At 44.4% G+C, this 23,401-nt stretch overlaps 1 protein-coding gene across 6 annotated transcripts in view; it reads right to left on the bottom strand.

Annotated features, from left to right (window-relative positions):
- Positions 1–2,587: 2,587 nt before the first annotated feature.
- Positions 2,588–23,401, bottom strand: part of Rufy3 (RUN and FYVE domain containing 3) — a 79,426-nt gene continuing 58,612 nt past the window's right edge. For 3 of the 6 annotated variants that reach the window (XM_052198076.1, XM_052198079.1, XM_052198078.1), the window contains exons 9-18: positions 22,476–22,568; positions 20,396–20,479; positions 18,180–18,347; positions 16,886–16,983; positions 12,735–12,854; positions 11,428–11,524; positions 8,938–9,002; positions 6,618–6,645; positions 5,544–5,612; positions 2,588–3,690 (exon numbers count right to left, since the gene is read on the bottom strand). In XM_052198076.1, coding sequence (XP_052054036.1) covers positions 3,547–3,690; positions 5,544–5,612; positions 6,618–6,645; positions 8,938–9,002; positions 11,428–11,524; positions 12,735–12,854; positions 16,886–16,983; positions 18,180–18,347; positions 20,396–20,479; positions 22,476–22,568 — 966 coding nt within the window. In that variant the 3' untranslated portion in view covers positions 2,588–3,546. The other 3 variants (XR_007980129.1, XM_052198081.1, XM_052198080.1) reach the window with 3 other exon arrangements.

Below are 23,401 nucleotides of genomic sequence, written 5' to 3' on the forward strand. Positions count from 1 at the left end.
GGTCTGGGATGGAAGGCATTTGCCACCACTGCCAGCTGCTTTGACAGTTTCTCCCACTGAGCCTAGAGCTCCCTGGTTGCTGGCCTGGAGCTGACGAGCTCCTAGGGTGCTCTTGGCTTCTTTCCCTCGTGCTAGGACTAGAGGTGTGGACTGCCACACCCGATCCATCCCAGTTCTTTAAATGGTTGGCTGGGCTTCCAAACTTAGGTCCCCTAGTTTAGGGGGATATGTACTTCACTGAGTAACCTGTTACTCAGTTCCCCTCTCTCAACTCCCATATTCTCCCTACTTCTCTACCTACTCTAATCACACCTTTTTTGTCTTTTATTAGAATGCAAACAATCTGCAAGACAATAAAAATTAAATTATAAACCAGAATAGAAAACAAACACAGAAGACCTAAAGAAAATGCACAGGAGACACTGAGACTCACATTCATGAACATATAAAAACAAAACTGGAAACTAATAAGCAAAAGATCTGTAATGGGAGAAAAGATGATATTAAAAAGCAAAAAGTTCAAACAAAACTTCAGGAACACTATTGAGTTTGCTTAGTGTTGGCCCTCTACTGCTGGGCATGGTGGGGTGGAGTGGGGTGAGGTGGCTCCCTTAAGTGTCTTAAGTGTCCCTTAAGAGTGAGACTGTTGGAGAATATTAATGCTTCTCTTACAAGTAGCTATCAGTTGGAGAGTGTGGGTTAGGGATGGGGCTCGTGTCTACTTCCCCTCAGAACAGTAGGATCCCATCTGGCGTACTCGTGCAGGCCCTGTGCATGCTGCCGTGGTCTCCCTCAGTTCTTGATAGGTTTTTCCTGTCTGCTGATTTTTGTTTGAAGACAAGTCTTATATCACCATCACCAAAAGCAACTTGAGGAATGGGTTTCACTCACACTTCCATATAGCTACAGCATGTCCCAAACAGACATAAACTAGCCTGTGCACTCATTTTGTCTTGTGGGCGCCTCTGTTCACTCTGCTGGACTTGCACTGGACCAAGTGCCTTCGCCTTTTGAACTGCTGGGATTATAGACATACAGCAGCATGCTCAGCTCAGCAGAGTCTTCTGCTGGCTTCCTTTGCTTTTGTTGCCTGTTTCTGTGTCATACCTAGAACTCCACTAAATGCACCATTCATGAAGGTTTTCCTCTGGTTTAGCTCTCCCCTTTAGATGTTGGTCCTGTTCTCCCATCGCTGTGATGCGTGCCCTGGGCACCCTTCTCAGAGACATGTGGCCTTGGGTTTAATGGTTACTTCTAGGCTGTCTGTGCTTTGTGGCACTATCATTTTGACTTGGTTACTGTGGTCTTAAGCACTGAAATCAATTATGTGACCTCTGAATTTATACTTTTATAGAGTTGAGTAGGAAGTTCCTTGAAATAGACATTTTAATGAAGTTTTTCCCATTTCTGCAGAAAAATTGGATTTTTTTTTTTAAGGATCTTCCTATGCATGTCAGGCCCTGGATTTGCGATTCCTCTGCACTAGGCTTTAAATGTTGGGCCTGGCTCCTGCGGTGTTTTGGTGATGTGTTTTAGCTTATGAACACATGGTGTCTTTTAATTTCACGTGGAAGATCCTGTGTATTGTGTAAGTTCTTGCCTCTAGTTGATCTCAGTTTCACTTGGTTGATGCTGTTGTTAAAATGTTAGGAAGCAATTTTTAAGGAAGATTCCCTAGGGTTAATTATATATTTGCTTTTGGGATGGGGGTATAAAGTAACACCCACAAATCCTTGGGGCCACACACAAAGGCAAATGACCACACTAAGTGTTCCCTCTTCCTCACACCGCTGTGCTATGCAGTGGCCACCCTTTGAACTATTTACAACTTTTGATAATTTTGTCCCCATTATGTAGTGCCGAAAACTGCTACCTCCTATAGGATACCAAAACCAATAAGAACAACAACAAAAAAAAGTTTAGGAAAAAAAAAAAAAGGAGGGTGGCTCAGTGGTTAAGAGCACTGGCTGCCCTTCAGGGTCTGCGGCTTGGTTCCCAGAGGCAGCTCCAGCTGTCTCTGTTCCAGGGCAGCCACGCCCTCCTCTGGTCGGCATGGGCACTGCATGGAAACGGTACACAAAGGCATAGAGGCAGAACTCAGTCACATAAAAACTTGTTCACATTTTTTTTTTCCAGAGAGAAAAGAACCAACACAACAAGTCAGAATTACTAATTTTATTTTCTCCTATTTTAGGACTCTTTTTTTTTTGTTTGTTTGTTTGTTTTGGATTTGGTTTTTTTCGAGACAGGGTTTCTCTGTATAGCCCTGGCTGTCCTAGAACTCTGTAGACCAGGCTGGCCTCGAACTCAGAAATCTGCCTGCCTCGCCTCCTAGAGTGCTGGGATTACAGGCGTGCACCACCACCACCTGGCTAACTTCAAGTGTTAAACTTCAGCTTTACCAGCAGGTCAGACTTCTGAAATAATAATGCCTTTCCCAGGTTTTAACCCTTTTCAGGAGACAGGATTTGTCACCATTTTTAGCCCCAGAATTCCAAACCTGCATAGATTCATGTTTTCCCAAGTCTTACTGGAATCAGACAATCCAGATATACAACTATACAACAAAGTCACTGTAACGAGACCATTTCTTTCCATCTTTTATTCAGTGTCCCCCACTTTCCAGCAAGGGTTTGTCACAAAGAGATGTTTGACTATTGTCCTTTCCAAGAACCTCGCCTGTAGCTTCTGATCTGTAACAGTTCAGAAATGGACTTCTCATCAGATCAACAGTTTAATGAGTGTTGTGCCAACTGTCCTCAGCCATTAACAACTCAGAGCTGATGTTGTGTACCTGGCTTAGCTTTACTTTAATCTTCTACTTGCAAGACCAACCCTGCCTTTGACACGTCTTACTCTCCTTTATGACTCCTGTGAGGGAGGGACTGGGCGGACAATGGCTTGCTCTGCGGGAGAGATTCTGAGACGCGCACATACTTAATTCTGGAGCCATCTGGTGGGAAGCAACCGAAACAAAAACAATTCTGGTTCTGAAGTTATAACGTATTATCAATACATTCATAATTTATATTACTCTTGATTCCTTTCCCTGAGATTGGGTTCACAGTTTGGTAAAGAGGTAGGTCCTGAGAGCTGAGAGGAAACTGTCTAGCAGTACCAGAGCCGCACTTGTTATCTTAATCTCCCTAACACTCTAATCTCCCTAACACTCGGTCGCCCCTCAGAATGCACATGCAATGTTTCTGGCGGTGGTGCGGTGGTGCGGCAGTAGTGAGGCAGTAGTGAGCAGCGGTGGTGCGGCAGTAGTGAGCAGCCTCACGAGGGCTGACAGGGCGGCCCAGCTTTATCACTTCTATCCTTGCTCCCAGAAGGGCTCATTTAGGTGAGGGAGGGAAAGGCTCGGCAACTTTATTTACAAACTCATTAGAGGAGCTGAGCAAAGGTCAGAGCACTCCAAGCCCCGCCTTCCCGTGACAACAGGCCCGAGTTTACTTCTCTTCCTACCAACTGCGGCTGGCTCTAAGGCCTGGGTCCCAAGGCATCTGGGCCGGGAACACACACTCTGGCTTGGTCTTGGCCCCAGGCTTAGGGTGGGCTGGTGGAATACTGCTTCATCAGCTGCTCGTGACACGGACCACACACTCGCTCAGGCTGGATGCTTGAAGGAAGAGGCAGCTCATTTGCCGTGCAGGCATTACAGAAGGTTCCTCTGCAGTTTTTACATGTGTTCTGCAAGAGATGAGATCACAAGAACAAGCTAAGGACAGAAAGGGTCTAAAATGGCTGCTGTGTGCCAAACGGCCCTGAGCAGATAGGTCAGAGGCGCAAGGTCAGCTATTAGATCTAAATGAAGTAGCTTGGCTGTCCCAGAATCAGGGCAGCAGAGTGTTCAGTCTCCGGAGTACACTTCATACTTTTGATCTCTACTTTTGGGTAGGGTAATTCTAAATTCTAGCAAATACCTGAGCATCGTGAAACTAAATAAGGTATCGAGGAAGCAATGTTTGGAGGAGCAGAGTCTTCAGATGTGTTCAATATCCACTCCGTTCCCAGAGCACCGACAGGGTTAACGCTTCTCTTTGGTGCTCCATGAGCACTTCTGTGTTGCTTCCTGCCTCTGTTTCTAGGGACACTGGTCTCCATGACTTCTGAACCCTCAGCAAGCAAGCAGTGTGTTGCTACAGCAGTGCACTGCAGCACGCCAACAGGGTCAGCAGCTCTGCATAGGTTCCAGAGGATGACTCCGGCCAGCTTTCTAATGTCTTGGAACATTTATGAATTCACAGCCATGTTCACTTGCTACATGGTTCCGCTAATCTGCTAGAGCACACTGAGTTTGTTAAGATTCAGCCATCTTAATGGCTTGTTAAGAACATCCATGAGTTTGTTAAGAACATCCATGATGTTACCTGGAATTTGGGCACATTTCTTATAATTCTTCAAGTGCCCGTTTGTAATATTCCTTTGCACATAACACCTCTTGAGCATCTCTGGGCATCACATCTGGTGCTGAAGGATACTGCTGTTAACAAGTGCCAGTCTCAGCCATCAAGGACATCAGTTCTTTCTGATCTAGTCTTGTCACTTTGCCTACTCTGACATGGACAGGGCCTAGTGGGAGAGCTCCTCTCCTCTCCTCTCCCCTTCCCTCCCCTCCTCTCCTCTCCTCTCCCGGCATGCAGCAACCTGGAAGGACTGAGCCAAGGACTAGGACTTGGGACAGCAGTCTGCTTTGTTAGCACCCTGCAGCACATGGAACCAACCGGGACAATGTGCGGAAGCACTGGGCTGGGCTGGGGCTCAGTGGAAAGCATTTGCCTAGTATACGCCAGGGGCTGGACTCCATCAAAACAAAACACAGACTTAGGCCAGGCCCGTGGTGCGCAGTGCAACGGCAGTACTTGAGGCACAGACAGAGAGCACAAGTGTGGTGATGGTCCAGGCTACACAGCCAGTCCCAGGACATCTGGGCCATACGGGACCAGGGCTCAAGACCTAAACACAGGTCCACTGAAAACAGCTCTTGAGGTAAAAGAGCTTAATGTGAAGAACTGAGGGCCTGGGACCCATGGCTGGAGAAGATATGAGGCTCTCACAGGTGTCCTCTGACCCCCAGATGACCACCATGGCAGGTGGGCAACAGCCTGTCCTCCCTCCCCTCTCTCACAGTTACAATACAAAGTAAAAACAAAGTGACAAAAGGATGTGCAGCCAATACTGCACTTTATAAATCAGTATTGTTTGTTTCAATTATGTATGCACTTGCATTTCTTTTTTTGTTGTTGTTTTTTTCCAGACAGGGTTTCTCTGGGTAGCCCTGGCTGTCCTGGACCTCACTCTGTAGACCAGGCTGGCCTCAAACTCAGAACTCCGCCTGCCTCTGCCTTCCAAGTGCTGGGATTACAGGTGTGCGCCACCACTGCCCAGCTTGCACTTGCATTTCTTTTAAAGACTAAGTGTCTGGCAAATGCTCCCCCCCTTGGTGTTCTAGCCCACTCCTGGCACCATAATAAACAGCTAAGTCCTGTTTCCTCTTGGCAAGGAGCTGCTGCTGTAGGCCATCTCCAGGAAGGACTACTCACCTTTGTCTGGCTGTCACCGGCCTGGCACAGCTGACACACCTGTGGCTTCTCAAAGAGTGCAGGCTGACCCTAAGACACACAGTAAGCCAGTTACCTTCCTGAGCACATGGGGCAGGAACACTGTGTAACACTTTCAGCTCTAAAATCAGACTACACGTTGAAGGGGAAGAAACAAACTACACATCCTGTTATCTGAACTCTGAACTTTATGACAAGAAAACTGAGCATTCCTGCCCCCCTCCCCCTTGCTCCTCTGCCTCAGTGAGCATGGAAACACGGGCTTCCTTTCAAATCTTACAAGGTGACGAGCTGAGCTGACCCAGACATGGCCTTCTCATTGGGTTGCCATGTTGTATTTTCAAGGTGTTTTACAATTGCTTCTCTAGGTTAAAAGTTTTTAAAGAGTTCAAAAGTGATCAAAAGGGGCTAGAGAGAGTGCTCAGCTGTTAGGAGCACTGGCCGCTCTTCCACAGGACTAAGGGTTGGTTCCCAGCACCCATATAGCAGTTCAGTTGTCCATACTCCAGTTCTAGGGATTCTGATACCTTCTTCTGCTCTCTTTGGGCACCAAGCATTCATATGTGTCCCTCTGTGTAGCCCTGGTCACACACAGGCAGGACACCCATACACATAAAAGCAAAAAACAAGAAGAAAAAACTTTAAAGTGACCAAAAAAATATTTTCCTCTGTTTTAGGTAAGGGAAAATGAGAGGGCAGTGAGTGGTTTTAGTGCGAGTTCATCAGAGGTGACCTCATGTGGGAAATGAGACTCAATTGTGGGCTCAGTGCTCTGAGCTCTGCCATGAATCCCAATCACATTAGGATTCCCATTTACAAATCCTTTACAATTTGTATCTCTCTTTTATTTTTACCACCCAGAAATAGTATTTTTGTCTTTCAACATATCAAAGACATGTTTCCCAACACTTGAGAGTGCATGTTAGATTATTAGGAGGGTGCTACACAGGGTTGTATCCCTTCGTCTTCCTCCCATGATACCTTGGGTACCGGCTAGTGTGGCACACTAACTTTGTAACTGGGTGCGAGGCATGTTAAAACAGGAGTCTTCCTTACCTGTTCCTCTGCAGAGTGAGTCAGCAGCCTACAACGGGGAAATAAAGAGTAGCAAGGACTACATTACTGTAAGTCCTGGATACATCTCAAGGCATTCACTAAATAAGCAGTGCCTCCGTCCTTGTACATTGCTGGGAACAGCATAAGTATTAACTGGCCTCCAAGATTCTAGACATTTTAGTTAAATCTTTTACTAGATTCTATCTGATCCTTGATATACATTACAGTTCTGATTCACAAATATATATGGAGTTATACTTTACCTTTCCTTTTTACAATCTAGAAAATACCATTTGTCTTATGTAAAACATCAGTGGCTCATTAACCATATATTTTTAAAGCTTTATTATATCTGACATTATGGAATCTACCCATTATCACAGTCTATGTATTTGTTTTTTTTTCCTTAAATACTCTTAAAAAGTAATCTTTAAGAAACTAATCTAGGAAATCAATTAATCAGATTGTCATGAGAAGTATATAAAAATACTTTCCAACAGGTTAAACTCTTTCTTCAGAAAAGTAGCAAAGAGCCAACTCCTATTCAGTAAAAATGCAGCCCAGTTACAGTGGGTCATGTAATCTTCAGCTGAGAGGCAGGGGGCTAGACCATGGTGACCAAGGCCCTAAATATTCTGTTAACATTCCTGTATTCTGTGCTGACAGTTCTGGCTGAGACAGGTCCTAGAGGGTACCACATGTCACAGAGTGGTGGTGTACCCCTTTAATTCCAGCACATAGAGGCAGAAGCAACTGTATCTCTGTGGGATGAACCCACTTTGTTCTGTACTGTAAGTTCTCAGTGTATGCATGGCAGACACAGGCGACCAGTAAGTCACCCAGCCTCTGCACTTCAGCCTTCTCAGCTGCAGAGGAGGGACTTGGTGATTAGACTTTTATAATGCTAATTACACTTGAGAGGAACTATGAAAGTGAAACCCATGTCCTAAGCTTCTGAGCACCATGCATATCTTTTATTTTATGAGCCTAGGTTAGAACTTGATGTTTAACCCAGCATTCCAGATTCTTCTAGTAAATGACTGTGATTTTGCCAGAAAGGCCCTGAAAAGCTAATTTTACAGCCTTCCTTATCTTGGTGCATCTGTGGATCTACTATATCAGATGGACCAGCTTTTAGTCCTAGATTAAAGTAAAATTAGAGATTTTTGGGATCATTCTGACCTTGGAGGCAAGGAAGGGATATTTAAGACTCCTTTAATCCCAGGCAGACAAATCTTTTGAGTCTGAGGCTAGCCTGGTTTACACAGTGAGTTTTAGGATAGCCAGTGCTACATAGAGAAACCATGTCTCAAAAATCCAAACCAACCCATTCCAATCCAACTCAGGCCCCCAAAAGTCTATTCCAGACTATGTGCCAACAGTGTGGCAGCATATGCGACTGTGGCATACAGAGCAGTTTCTCTGCCCTAAACATTCGCTGCTGGGAATCATCTCCTCACCCTCTTCTTCCAACCCCCAGCAAACAGTCATTTTCCTGGTTTTATTTTTCTAGAATGCTTTATAGTTGATCTCCTTTGTTTGTTACATAGTAGCTTTATATAATGCTTTTCTCTAACATGGTAAAGTCACTGTTAAAAAGTCTGAACTGTTTTTCTCTTATTTTTCTTCCAAGACAACAAACCTATGCTTTTTCCCCCACGCCCAAGACAGGGTTTTTTCTGTGTAGCTCCGGCTGTACTGGAACTAGGCTAGCCTTGAACTCACAGAGCTCCACTTGCCTCTGTCTCCCGAGTGCTGTGATTAAAGGCGTGCACCACCTCGCCTAGCGCCTATGCTTTTCATAGTGAGTGGATCAGATGAATTTGAAGAAACGGGGATGGAGACAAGCTGAAACCCTTCAGGGGAAGGAAAGTAAGGCCTAAGGGAATGAGGATATTTACCTCAACAATCACACCAATGTTCATTTACGAACATAACTATAGAGCCTCATGTTCTTTAGATTCCAATTCAATAAAAATTCACACACACACACACACACACACACACACACACGTAATGTTCTGACAGAGTATCAGTATAGCCCATGCTGGTGATATCTCCTCCTGCTTCACCCATCTAACGGCTGGGACTATATGTGCGAGGTGAATGTCTTTAAGTGATAATTTAAGGAGTTAATATGGAAGACTCGGCGGACAGGCCGACTGCCGCCCACCCCCTCCGTGATCCAGCTGGTTTGTAGTATGCTGTGTAGTTTCCCTTTAACTGCCTTCTACCTCACAACTCTCCCTCATGAGCTCCCTCCCACCACTCCAAAATGACTCAATAGCTCAACAGCACATGTTAAGAGCATTACAAACACCTGTGGCTTTGTTCCAGCGGCTTCTTTAGTTTAACATTTTCCTCCTGAATTCTGTGCTTCCCATCCTGCCAAAAGAAAATAGCTTGATCATTAATCACTCAGGATGCTAACTTGTGATGTCACAGGCTTCCTCCATAGTGCCTTGGCTTGAGGAGGAAGAACTTTCCTTGCTTCTTCTCCCCATCCCCCCTCCCTCCCTCCCTCCCTCTCTCCCTCCCTCCCTCTCCGTTTTAGAGAAAGGACTTAACTTTCAAAGCAGTTTTCTCATACTCTCCACCAAGAAGTTATTAAATAATTTTGATTCAGTTTAGAAGTAGATTATTTCTGGAGAATTTTTTATTTTCTGAAATTTAAACAAAATCCAAAGGAATGGCCTCTTCAGTGGGCTCAAGAGAAGTTGGTTCTTGGGAAAAGTATGTCTTGACTTTTCTCTGAAAAACTGGCCAAACCCAGCCCAGCTTATCCAACCAGTTGTATGATCCTCTGAACGCTTACTCAGCTGCCTCACTGCCAAGGACCTCAGCCTGTACTCAAGCAAGTTTCCCTGTGGAAGGGCAATAGACCCAGCCTGGTAAGGCAGCCTGGGTAGTTTTTACATCAACTTCTGTGAGAAAAAAATACATATACACACATGCCACTGCTTGCCCTGAACTACTTCCCACCTACTTTCAAAAGTCTGCCAAGTTCTTAGAGCAGTCAAGTATCAGGGAAGAGAAGTGCTATCTAGGGCAGACCAAGACTGAGAACCTTACCGTATGCTTAGGAAAGGAAACGCAGCCAGGCAGACCTCCTCACACCTACAGAATTCCCTGCGCTCAACTAAGTAGTGACGAGCACACGGCATGGTGGGTCTGCACATTTCCACCAGTACCACGTTTAGTGTAAGTACTTTGTGTTCATCACTCCTTTGTACTGCAGCAAGCGGGCAGCTTGTTCTCTAGAAATTACTTAAAAAAGTCCTCACACTGTTACACGTATTAATACACACAAAGGTACTTGCGCCTCTGAATAGAGGTGTCTCATGCTTTTTACCCTGCATCGTTTCCAGAGGCTGGTCACAGACCATCTTGGAGAACTGTGGCTGCTCAGCCCTGCAGAAGCTGGAGACCTTTTCAGACTTTGTCTATAAAGTTCCATTCTGTTCTTTAACCGCTCTACATGCCAGTCCCTCTGTAATCCTAGCTTCTTCTCTTTCTCAAAGGACCTCCTTGTATGTATTCACACTGCAACCCACATGACACGGAAAGGCCCCAGAAGCAAGTCCAGAGCTGAGGAGATCCGTCGGAGGGGGCTGGGCCTGGGAGGGACTAATTCACTAGATTATACATCTATCGGGACTCCAAGAAGTACACGTTTATTATGATACCAGAATAGTTCTATTACACATCAAAGGAAAAGACTCACTTTTCCAAACTGAGCAAGATCATTTTAGAGGTCAGGTCAGGATCCCGTTCTCCCATGTCCAGGAAGCCTGCTTTGCTGTGCAGACTGCAGACCATAGCAGCTATGCTTGTGGGCTGTGAGAGCCCCGGCGAACCCATGAAGCTAGCTCAGAAAATGTAAGTGGGATACTCCTGGGCATATACCCAGAGGATTCTTCAGCATGCAATAAGGACACATGCTCTACTATGTTCATAGCAGCCCTATTTGTCGTAGCCAGAAGCTGGAAAGAACCCAGGTGTCCTTCAACGGAGGAATGGATACAAAAAATGTGGTATATTTACACAATGGAGTACTATTCAGCCATTAGAAATAATGAATTCATGAAATTCTTAGACAAATGGATGGAGCTGGAGAACATCATACTAAGTGAGGTAACCCAGTCTCAAAAGATCAATCATGGTATGCAGTCACTGATAAGTGGATATTAGCCTAGAAACTTTGAATACCCAAGACATAATCCACAAATTAAATGATGTCCAAAAAGAATGGAGGAGTGGCCCCTGGTTCTGGAAAGACTCAGTGCAACAGTATAGGGGAATTCTAGAACAGGGAAGCGGGAAGGGGTAGATGGAGGAACAGGGGGAGGGAAGAGGGCTTATGGGACTTGCGGGAAGTGGGGACCCAGAAAAGGGGAAATCATTTGAAATGTAAATAAAAGATATATCAATAAAAAAAAATAAAATTCTTTCAAGATCTTTAAAGGACAATATTAAATGTTAGAAATCTCCTTTGGGATAATGGAATTACTATATTTTTTAATGTTTCTGTTATGATTATATTATATAATTTGAAGAAAATGTTTCATTTACTACTTTGTTTGTTTGTGTTTTTGAACATGTTTCAGTGATTGGCCACAAAGGCAAGAGTATCTAGCCAAGACTAGTTGAATTCAATGTGTTTATAAAATGAAGATGCAAAGTTGGCTGGGGAATCGGAAGTAAGTGGAAGATTTGGGACTGGGTAGTTAATATAATCAAAATAAAATATATGAAATTCTTTAAAAAAATGTAAGTGGGATAAAGCGAGTGGGCAGAGAACACACGTTACCATGCGCAGCTCTGGCTTCTGGGCCCCCTTCCCTGAGTTGCCCCTGGTTTGTGACTTCTTCTCCTTTTCTTGTTTCAGTTCTAACTCCAGCTGAGTCCTGGTTTGGTGGGAGAGGAGAGGAGGAAAATTCTGATTTTTATATCATATATGCTAAAGAATGCCAAACCTTTCCCTTAAAGTTCAACAACAGAGTTTGAATGCCTCAGAAAGTTCCCTGAAACACATGGACAGCCGAGCTGGGAGGCCATGACACGTGAAGGCGGCTTGCTCGTCTCTGGAAATTCAGTAGGCATGGCTGGAGCGCCCCGGCCCAGTGTGTCGACCTTTATGTTAATTCCTAATGAGGAGTTGGTGTTGGTGTCCTGGGTGAGAACATACTGACACGAGCGAGGGAGAGCATTGTAAGTGTGTGGTAAGACACCCCAGGAAAGGAGCCTTTACAGCTCCTTCACGTTGTTCGGCCCGTCGGGTCTCCGGTCAGGTACTCAGTTCCACACAGCCCGTGCCCAAGCCCGCTCTCTCGGTGTCCTTGGCAGCCACCACTTCACTAGCAGTCAGTCATGACTTGAGAGATGGCCCAAGAGAGTACTCAGGGTTTAGTAAGGTGAAATATTTGAGAAACAGTTTTTAAAGGGACAGTGTAGTCATTTACTAGCTTAACAGTGTGAACTGCGACACACTGAAGGACCGATGTTACAGCTTAGGAACATCAGTGTGTGAAGTGTTCTGCAAAGTACACAACCTACTACAGGACTGAGGGAGGCATTAACAGTTATCATTAGCATCGTATTAGACAGTACTTACTATGTATTAGACAGTACTCGGTCTCTAATTCTCTCTTTTTTTTTTTAAAGAGATTTATTATTATATGTAAGTACACTGTAGCTGTCTTCAGACACACCAGAAGAGAGCATTAGATCTCATTACAGATGGTTGTGAGCCACCATGTGGCTGCTGGGATTTGAACTCAGGACCTCTGGAAGAGCAGTCAGTGCTCTTAACCGCTGAGCCATCTCTCCAGCCCTCTAATTCTCTTTTAAAGTCAGTTTTTGAAGACAAGAGGCTTTGGGCTCCTCCTGTCTCAGATGACATTTTAAGCCTGTATCACCAGGCCCAGCAGCCGGTTCCTACTTATTTAACCAGAGGGATGCTGAGTGGATTTGGAACTGTTCAGGCCTGTGAAGCTTTCTGAGTTCCTACTGTTCACGGAGGCCACTGGCGAGACCAAGCCAAGATGACTGTGACCTTGAGGTCTGCAGCTCCCACCACAGTCCCCGGCCGCTGGTCAAACTGCCCCGCCCGCTCACCGCTGCCTGGTGAGCGCCTCCACTTGCAGCTGCAGGCTGTTGATCTTGTCTCCGAAGTCCTGCTTGAAGAGCCGGTTGTCCAGCTCAGCCGACTGGCGGCCGCGCTCAGCCTGGCGCAATCTGGGTGTGAGCCACATGAACTTGTGATAAAAAACAAAAGCCATGGTGGGGAGGAAGACCAAGTCCACAAACACAAAGTAAAACAACCCGGCGGGGAGAAATTATGAAGGGGAAAAAGATGGAGAAGAAACAAATTCTAAAGAAAAACAAGATGAAGGTGAAGCAGGCAGAAGAGAAGCTGATTTTCTATTTTTTTTTTTTATTCTAGTACTACAGTTTACAGCCATTAGATGATCAACAACAAGACATCACTTTTCGGAAATCCATATCCAGAGCCACCGTCAAGTACAGAGTAATTGATGTTGAAGCCACTGTCTGTCTTTGCTGACACTCTGGTACCTATCCTCTCTCTGTCTTCTACACACAGCGAGTGTGCTCCTGGGAGCAGCTCCCCCTGACCCCCCTGTGCTGCAGGAGGCCGGAGGCCGGGAGGCTGCCGCAGTAGCCTTACCCAGGCTCCACCTTCCCAAGGACCCTGTGGACGTCTGGCTGCCTCTCCTTTCCAATCCTATCAGATGTCCTGTGACCAGGCAGACATTGGGGTTCCTACAACTGGGGTTCCTACAACTCCTGACCATGTTTTCCGCAAGATTCTCAGGGATGCTTTCCTCTAAATGTCTTAGAACTTTGCACCTATAAAGAATCATGTTTTAGAAGGTGAAATATTTGAGGCTTTCTGTAATAGAATTTAGAGGCATGCTATGTTAGTCTTTTCTTGATTCGATTATTTTTTTAGATGTTCAGGTAAAAGGCGACTCACCACCATTAAAGGCTGATAAATGGAATGCAGTAGGCGCTTTACCTATGCAGTGAGAAACTGTGAGAATTCAAATGAGTTCAGGGCCACGGGACCCCCACAGAGCTGGCTCTAACGCAGGCTGCACTAGCCCTGGGGCACTTTTAATTCCAGGTCACCAAGAAGGTAACGATTTTGAGGAGCTGGAAGCAAAGGGGTTATCTTTGCCTCTCTCTTAGCACAGGCTATGCTATATGAGGAGCACTGTGCTGATACCACTGGATGGAGTAAAGGCTCACGTATAGAAAAGCCTGCCTCCCCAAATCAAATAGTGTGTTTTTTCTTAAATCAAAGTATTTATAGAATTATTTACAATGTAGAGCCCAGAAGGGGTTAGACCCGTGGTCGCTTAGAAAAGGCTTACTCACTTTGTATTGCTCGGGGCGCTTGAGGATCTTTATTTTGATATTAAACAATAATGCTAGTATATTATTTATTTCTCATTTGGAAATTTGTTGTTTTTTAGTAACTAGATTAGTTTCCCAGAACATTTAGCAAATTCTCTTTACAGAAAAAGTGATGGAAGCTCTTGGGGAAGTGCTCCAGGGGAGGACAACAGGCAGGAAGTTGCCACTCATGACTACAATGTGGCCTCACGGGATTCCAGCAGGAATGCAGGGCAGATGTGACATCGGATTTGTATTAACATCCTCTCTGAGCTACCTACGTAGTAAGTAGGATGTCGGAGAAGGGCGGAGGTAGAAGATGGCGGTGTTAGAGGGTTTTCTCAGGCTTCCACGCTGTGATGTAAGAGCTACCTAATCACTACTTAGTTTCTGAGTTCTAAAGAGATGTAAGGATGCTGTTTTTCTTCTTGTCCAACATCGCTAAGGCAGAAATAAATTGCAAGCAATCTCGGTTACTGAGAACAGAACCGTAATGAAATACTAAATACTTATCTTGGGCTGGGGATTGATGAAACCTACGTAAGTCAAGAGAAAAGGAGTCATGGCCTAAGAGACAGAGCTACTTTAGAAGAGTTTCGGGTCACCAGGTGACACCTGTACGCCATTACACTGCAGAGAGCAGGCTCCCTGGCGCGGACAGAGGCACACACAGAGTCTGACACCAGCAAGCACACAAGCACAGTGCTTCCGCCCCCAGGCTCCCTACAAATGTTCTTTTGATTTACTGTAAAACTCAGAAATATTTCTCAAAGTTTATTTGGTATTTAATGAGGAATCCATACCAAAATGTCTAACTCTGGGGGGGCGGGAGGGCGTAACAGCAGCAACCACAACAATAAAACCCAACCTATATATCCATACAGCCACCTATATTTTTTTTTTAAGTCCAACAAATTCAAGGTCAACTTTTGGTGATATTTTGTATAGAATCAGAGCTTAAGTGTAGGAATTGCAGATTTCTTCCTTTTATCGTTAATCTGTAACGTCAGACTTGTGAGCTGACCAACTGCACAACGGTTACTGGTGCTTTGGGATCAGTTTATTTGCTGCGCTATTTAAGGTCTTTGCCTGTTTCACCAAATCTTTTTCACTTAATAAAATAAAAATAAAAATAAAAATGAGTTGGAAGGGTGATGAGAAAATGGATAAACAAGAAACAAAGACAGGAAGAAGAGAAGTCAGACAAGTCATCGTGTTAGCTCTGGTGGCCTTCATGCCAAGCTAAAGCTCACTGAGGAATGGTTTTCAACATTGCAAAAGCACAATTTAAGAACACAGACATCAGCTTATTAAATCATAAACACATCAGCGCTTACGAACAACCAATTGAATACTCTGCCACATAAATAGATTCTTTTTTTAATCTATCAGTCACAGCAGTACCAATCACTCCAAAGGTTTCAACTTCATTTATAGGCTTATAATTAACTTTAGTATTATCATTAATATGTTCTGCTGTTCAGGGTATTCCCTCCTGATTCCCTGAAGAATCATCTGAAGCAAGCCATCCATTTCATTCATTCATTCATTCATTCATTCATTCATTCATTCATGTCAATTTGTGCCATGTACATTCCAGAGCTGTGACAGAATGAAAAGGCTAGTTAACTAACTAGAAGGAACTCACTCTCAGAAGTTAGCGCATCTATAGACTTCAAGGTGAGGTACACAGTGAGAAATGACAGGGCGGGACAGGCAGAGGTGGATTTCTAGCTGGAAAGAGGCACCAGAGGACGCCAAAGTCAGGTGGTGACATCTGAGCCATCGTGTAAAAATGTATTCCAAGAAGGGAGTGGGGAGGGTACATTCATAATTGGTGGAACAATCAGAAGATCAATCGAGGGAAGGAAAGCGTGGAGGGCGTGGTCAAGGTGTCTGAAGGGTGATGGCCAGGTTAGAGGTAGACCTGCCACATGACCTTGGCTGCTACAGTGCACTGGCCTGGGAAGTCTCAAGAGGAAGGCATATGCTGGGGAGAATTGCAGGCAGCTGAGTAGGATGTAGCAGGAGAGGGAACCTCCAGACGCCATACAGGGAGTCAGAGGAGGGGCACTGGAGGCGATGGCGGAGTCATAGAGCCATTCAGGACAGAGACAGAGGGAGACAGAGGAGAGGAACAGTCAAAGACAAGACGAGAGACCACGCCATGACTGATGCCTTTCAGAATCCCTACCCCACCTAGTGTAAAACAGAGACTTTAGTGACGAACAAAACCATACAATTACAAACAGTGTTTAGACAGGGTCTCACTTGTTAACCAAGCCTAGCCTGAAACTCACTATTTAAAGACTTTTTTTTTTTTTTTTTGGTTTTTATTTTAGATTTGATGTTTTTGAGACAGGGTTTCTCTGTGTAGCCCTGGCTGTCCTGGAACTCACTCTGTAGACCAGGCTGGCCTCAAACTCAGAAATCCACCTGCCTCTGCCTCCCAAGTGCTGGGATTACAGGAGTGCGCTACCACTGCCAGGCTTAAAGACCACTTTTTAACTTAAAAAAAATTTAATCTCCTCCCTTCAGGCTCTCCTCTGTCTCCCTTACTCACTCTCAAACTCAGGGCCTCTTTTTCTTATGGTAACACACACACACACACACACACACACACACACACACACACACACACACACGCACACGCACACGCACGCGCACGCGCGTACACACACACACACACACACACGCACGCACGCACACACTCACTCTCTCCCTCCCTTCTCCCTCCCCCACAGATAATAACTAACCCACAATCTGACTTAGTTGGGTCAGTCTCCTGCATCATTTCTGACACCCCCCTGCCCTTCCCACTGAGCGCCGTAGGGAAGCAGCACTTGTACCTCTGCTCCAGCTGTTTAATGGTGGCAGCCATCTGACTGGTCTTTTCCTCCAGGCGACTGTTTAATTCACTTTTCTGTTTCACTCCTAGGTCTGAACTCTGTTAGAAAAGAATGAAGAGTTATAATATGGTTTTTGGTTTTTATCATAACAGAAAACAGGAAATAAATGGGAGTGCTCTCCACATTTCTGTATCAATTATCTTCCAATTGAAAAAAGAAAGCCAAAGAGCATTTTTGGTAAAGTAAAAATTGTTATATGAGGCTTGTGGCAGTATCAGAAGGCTCATGAATTTATCATGATCTAATGAAATTTACAATTCAGCTGACACACTAAACTGCACAGTATAAGTTATAGGATACAAGCATTTATATTAAATAAATTAAAATATATTGAAATATTATATGAAAGAAAAATATAATATAAAAATAGAGAACTAGGTGTGGAGAAGAAGGTGGGGGGGGTGGGCACGAGAGGAAAGAGGATAACAGGAAGGAACAAAACAAACCAAGTATCACATACCCTCTTATGAGGAACCTAGATTTAAATATGTATTATTTATCTACAAAATAATGCATATTATTAATACGCTGAAAATAAAAGGATTTTTTTAAAAAGAGAAAAAACCCTTATTTTGAGCTGGAGATGCGGTGACTCAGTGGACAAGGGCACACACCACTCTTGCAGAGGACTGGAATTTGATCCCCAGCACACAGCAGCTCAGACTCCTATGCTTCCAGTGCTGGGGACCTGACACCTTTGACCTCTGAGGACACCTGGACTCAGACCGGCACACTGACATTAAAAACCAGGGTCTCTATTGCTGTGAGAAGACAGCATGGCCCAGAGCACCTTTGGGAGAAAGCAGTTTATTTCTCCTTCTCAGTCCATCACTAAGGAAGTCAGAGAAGGAACCTGGAGGCAGGGATTGAAGCATGGAGGAAGGCTGTTACAGCCCAGGCAGCACCACTCACAGGAAGCCTAGCCCTCCTCAGTCATCCATCAAGAAAATGGAGCACAGGTTTCCCCACAGGCTAATCTAGTTGGGGCACTTTTTTCAATTGAGATTCCCTTTTCCAGAATGATGCTAGTTTGTGTCAAGTTGATGTAAAACTAGCAAGCAGGGGTTGCTTAAAGAAAAAAATGAAAAACTGTTTGATTCTCCTTTACTATGTGAAAGGTGGCCACGACTTTCAGGAAGAGCAGCAGAGAACTGTGACAGTCTGAGAGTTGTTTGGGAGAAGACATGACTCTCGGCTGGGCTGTGAAGTGGCTCGGTCACTCGTCTTCATCTACCTGCAGCTTGAAGGCAAGCTCGTGCTTCAGAGCCCGGAGGTCATCCAGCTGCTGCCGCAGAGACACCAGGGCATCCTGCTTCTCACAGACATCCTTCTCCAGCATCTTCATAGCCAGCTCCATCTCCTGCCTCATGCTGATCTGCAGCTCCAGCTCCTTTTCAACATCCTGCCCCAAAGACAAAGAAAGTGCTGTGCCCCTTCCTCAATCAGCCAAATCAATGGCTCAAAGGCCATTCATCTGACGAGAACGGGTAGAGGAGAACCCTTTGTGCTGACTATTTTGGCAGAAGACTCAAAGGGGATTTAAGAGACATTGATAATAACAATCAGGACTAAGGAGAGGAACATTTACTTGGGTGTTTTTGATAGAGTCGACGCACTCTGGTCCCTGGAGTAACAGCCAGTTACTGGGAATGGTCAATATGGCGGAGTGGAGTTGTATTACAGAATATGACACTTTGGTTTCTACCGTAATCACAGCAGCATTATTTAGCAGACACACAGTCCAGAGTTCTGCATCCAGGCTGCGCCCAAGGCACACCTTAGTTTCCTGTCTCTTAAAGTGTGATACTACATATGACAACTTTCAATTTTTGTATCATATGTTCCCTCTAAGTAGTTATGATAAAAGCCAATCATGCTTCCTCATGCTGAAATTATTCCTAGGATATTTCTTATAGAAAACATTTTAATACCTAGTTACAAACAAATAGACAGTAAATGTTTGTTATTTTAAGCACATTAAGAAGGTTGAGTTTTCAGAAAATCTGAATTTCTATCTTGTACTCTTAACTTAAGGTAACTTTTTAGTACAAATTAAGCCACCCCTCATTGAAGAGCTTTTATCAGGGTTCTGTGCTTTTGCATATTATCTGACTTTCAGAAGCTAATACATAAATACTAAGATTACTAATATACTAATATTAATAATCTATTACAGGAATAGTATTCCTTCTTAGAAATAATTATAAATATATTTATGAGTTACATACACACATATCTACACATGCATACATATTTTAATTTCTTAAACAATCTTAAGAAGTCCAGTACTGGATAATTTTTCCATTTATATCTAAGATGAAGAATAAATTCAGATATAAAGCTAAAATTAAAAGTATCTTCTCAGGGCTGGAGAGATGGCTCAGTGGTTGAGAACACTGGCTGCTCTTTCAAAGGTCTTGAGTTCAATTCCCCCACCACATGGTGGCTCACAACCATCTGTAATGAGATCTGATGCCCTCTTCTGGTGTGTCTGAAGACAGAGTAGTCATATACGTAAAGCAAATAAATTAATCTTTTTAAAAGTATAATTCTCTGGGCAGTGGTTGGGCAAGACTTTAATCTCAGCACTTAGGAGGCAGAGGCAAGCAGATCTGTGCATCTGAGGCTGCACAGAGAAATCCCTTTTTGGAAAACAAACAAACAAACAAACAAGGTGCTATTTTCTGACCTATGATTAGCAAGGAGGAAAGGATAGACTATATGCAAGGGTGAACTGTGAAGTAGGAGTAAGGACTGTATAGTTAAAACGTCTGAGCAGAGGGGCTAGAGAGATGGCTCAGCAGTTAAGAGCACTGGCTGCTCTTCCAGGGGTCCTGAGTTCAATTCCCAGCAACCACATGGTGGCTCACAACTGTCTGTAACTCTAGTTCCAGGGAGTCTGATACCATCAAACTCCAATGTATATAAAAATAAATAAATTAAGATAAGTCTGGGGAGACTACCAGGCACACTCCTGTGATCTGCGAGGACTATAGAGGGAGGATCTTAAGTGTGAGGCCAGCCTGGGCTTCACAGCTGGACCACGTCACACACAAACAACATTCTATACGCCCAGTGTTCCTACATTTTACACTAAAAGTGAACAGTTTTGGATGGACAGAATTGCTGTGGAGAATACCCAGGATGCAAACTCTGAACGATTTATTGGGAATAGGGGTTACAAAGAGCTGGGCATGGTGGTGCACCCCAATCCCAGCACCACAGAGGCAGAGGAAGGCCAGTCAGAGCCACGTATCAGCAACAAGACCCTGTCTCAAAAAAAAAAAAAAAAAAAAAAAAGGCAAGAAAAAAGCATGTGGGCAGGGCAGGAAATAGCTCTACAGGGATGGCAAGCCGGCAGCACGACTGAGCCTTGGCCTTGCTCTCTCAGATGAAGCCTCGCAGAGCCCAACCTTCATGTGGCCTAGCTTCTAGAACTCAGGGATTTACCAGTCGTAACTGTGTCTCCTCCTTCAGATGCTTTCTGGCTTCACTCAGCGCTTGCCCTTCTGCAGTTCTGTCTGGCTTAGGACCCTTGAAAAGATGAGTAAGAAGACATATTTAAGGATGTAAAACTATCAAATTAGTAGATACAACAAAGAAACTCAAGTTGAGTATATTTAAAGGTTATGCTGAATTGGGGGGTGGGGGGCTGCTGTATCCTTAGTTAAGACCCTAAAATGAGTTACCAAAATAGGTGGTAAAGTTCCCCAAAATAGTCCTGGAAAATACTATCCTGGCTCTGTGTGGTGCCTCATGCCTGTAGTCTTAGCACTTAAGGCTGAGGCAGAAGACTGCTGTGAGTCTGAAGCTAGCCTGAGTTACAGACTAAGACACCGCCTAAATATGCGTGTGTGCACAAACACACACACACACACACACACACACACACACACACACACACACACACACGCACGCCCATGCAGTGCAGGTGGTAGAGCAGGGCTCAACTGCAAGAAGCCTTGCGTTCAATCTCTAGCACCTCATAAACCTGGAAATAGTGGCTTGTATCTTTAATCCTGGAGCTTGGGAAGTGGAAGCAGGAGGATTAGGCGTTCAAAGCCATCCTTGGTTATATACCAAGTTCAAAGCCATCCTTGGTTATATACCAAGTTCAAGGCCATCCTTGGTTATATACCAAGTTCAAGGCCAGCCTGGGTTATATAAGACCATGGCACGAAGAAACCAAACAAAACAATATCAAAACAATATCAAAACAAAACATAAACTCTGATATGGTATTCACTACAAAATATGGGTTGGTTCAGAGGTTTGACTGGCGCTATATATATTCTTTGTCCAGAGAGTTCACATGCGCTATCTTCGTCTGTCTAGAGATCATAGCTAAAGGAGCAAGACGCCGGTGAAACCATAGAACAAACAAGCAATCCTACACTCATGGCTGATAGAAGAGCTATCAATTAGAACATCCCCCTAAAGTAGTGCTGTCATGACTTAGAACAATTATAGGGCCAATCCATTGGAAAGCCTAAGGCATCACCTGACGCTCCCTAGGGTTGAACGTGTGCTCCTATAAACCCAGTACTTGGGAGGGAGGAGCAAGAGTTTGAGGTCAATCCTGGTCACACAGTGAGCCTCTCTCTCCAAGAATACCATCAAGAATAAAGTAAGACAGAACTGAGCCATTTAAAATAGGTTTGCAAAACTACACTGTATAAAAGCTTGGTTCTAGGCTAGGCAATAGTGCTGTGTGCTTTTAATCCCAGCACTGGGGAGGCAGAGGAAGGCAGAACTCTGAGTTCAAGGCCCACCTGGTCTACATGGGAAGTTCCAGAACAGGAAGAGCTACACAGAGAAACCCTTGAAAAAGTGAAACAAAAAGCAACCAACCAATCAACCAACCAACCAACCAACCAACCAACCAACCAACCAACCAACCAAGCTTGGTCTTTGAAGGTATTTAGAAAATTCATTTACATGCTAACTCTTTTCCACTGACAACAGATAATGAGGTTACTCACTTTTAAGGAGTAGCTGTGTGAAAAAATGGTATATTTATTATCAAAATTAAAAAATATGCAATTGTTTTACCTGAATGTATGTCTGTGCACACTTGTGCACCTTGCGCCCCCAAAGGGCAGAAGAGGAAACTGGATGCTCTCCTACGGAACTATAGTTACAGACAGCTGTGAGCTGCCATGTGGGAGCTGAGAATTGACCCAGGTCCTCTGGAAGAGCAGCACTTTCATAATCACTGAGCCATCTCTCCAGTTCCATTACTAAGATTTTAACCACGGGCCACAGCACAAACCGTTAGTGCACAAACAAGAGCCTGAATTAGTCTTTGCTGGCACAGCCCTCTGCAAGTCTCTCAACAAACATAAGCAGTGCTGAGAGCAAGTGACAAAGAGCAAAGGGCGAGAGCGTCTGCGCTGTGCCGTTCTCAGTCACACACAGGAGAGTAAGCTTGCTGCTATTCCACAGTGCCCAGGAGCCCCCACAGACTCCTCCCTGTGGCTTACAGAGTCCCTCCTCTCCACAAACGTCTTAGGATCCACTAAGGATTTACCTTCCGATTGGATTCCAGTAGATAGGAGCTTTCTTCTTTAACTCTTTCCATTTCTTCTTGTAAGGTAATAATTCTGTTGTTAGCAACGGCAAGCTGTTGACCAAAATTTAAAGTTTATTTTTTTTATTGAGTAAAACAATTTATGATCTGCTAAGACATAGTTTTCAGGCTTGACTATTCTTTGGACTCTATAGCTAAAGGAAGCTTTCAATCACCCACTAAAAGTTTCCTTATCATCCAGGTGCACACCTGTAGCCCCAGCATGCTGAAGGCTGAGGCTACTATGTTCTCTTTAGCTTTAGCTACATAATGGGATTCTGTCTCAGAAAAATAACTGTCCTAATGAGGAACATAGGAGAAATATCTTTCCAGTAGGTAAAACAAAAATAAAAATCACCCATATTGCTTCTTTACAGTGAATACATTACTTTATGTGTGTGCATGGCTGTAGGTATCTGACTGTGCACCTGTGTTGTGTATGTCTTGTGTGTCTGGGCGCACAGGCTAAAGGTTCATATTGGGAGTCTTTCTTTAGGTTTCTCTTCCTTATTCTGGAGGAGGGGTCTCTCATTGAACTTGGAGCTAACATTTTGGCTCAGAATGGCTACCTGTGAGACCCCAGGACTTGTGTGTGTCCAACCCAGAGGGCTAAGGTCACAAACACAGGCCACCATGCCCACCTTTTACCAGGTTCTGAGCATGCAAACTCAGGTCCTCATGCTCACAGGGCACGCACATCACGCACTCAGTGGCCTTGCCTGCTCTGTGACCTTCTTCCTGTGCCTCCACACTAAGAGTATTTACTTCAAGGGCATCTCCATGGCTACCTTCTAAATGCATTTAGGAAGAATGCTTCTAAAATGCTCAGAGCGAGGTCCTGTCTCAAAAACAAATGAACAGAAGATAGTGACACATTGCCTAAACAA

Source organism: Apodemus sylvaticus, chromosome 11 (assembly GCF_947179515.1).
Source record: "Apodemus sylvaticus chromosome 11, mApoSyl1.1, whole genome shotgun sequence".
NCBI lineage: Eukaryota > Metazoa > Chordata > Mammalia > Rodentia > Muridae > Apodemus > Apodemus sylvaticus.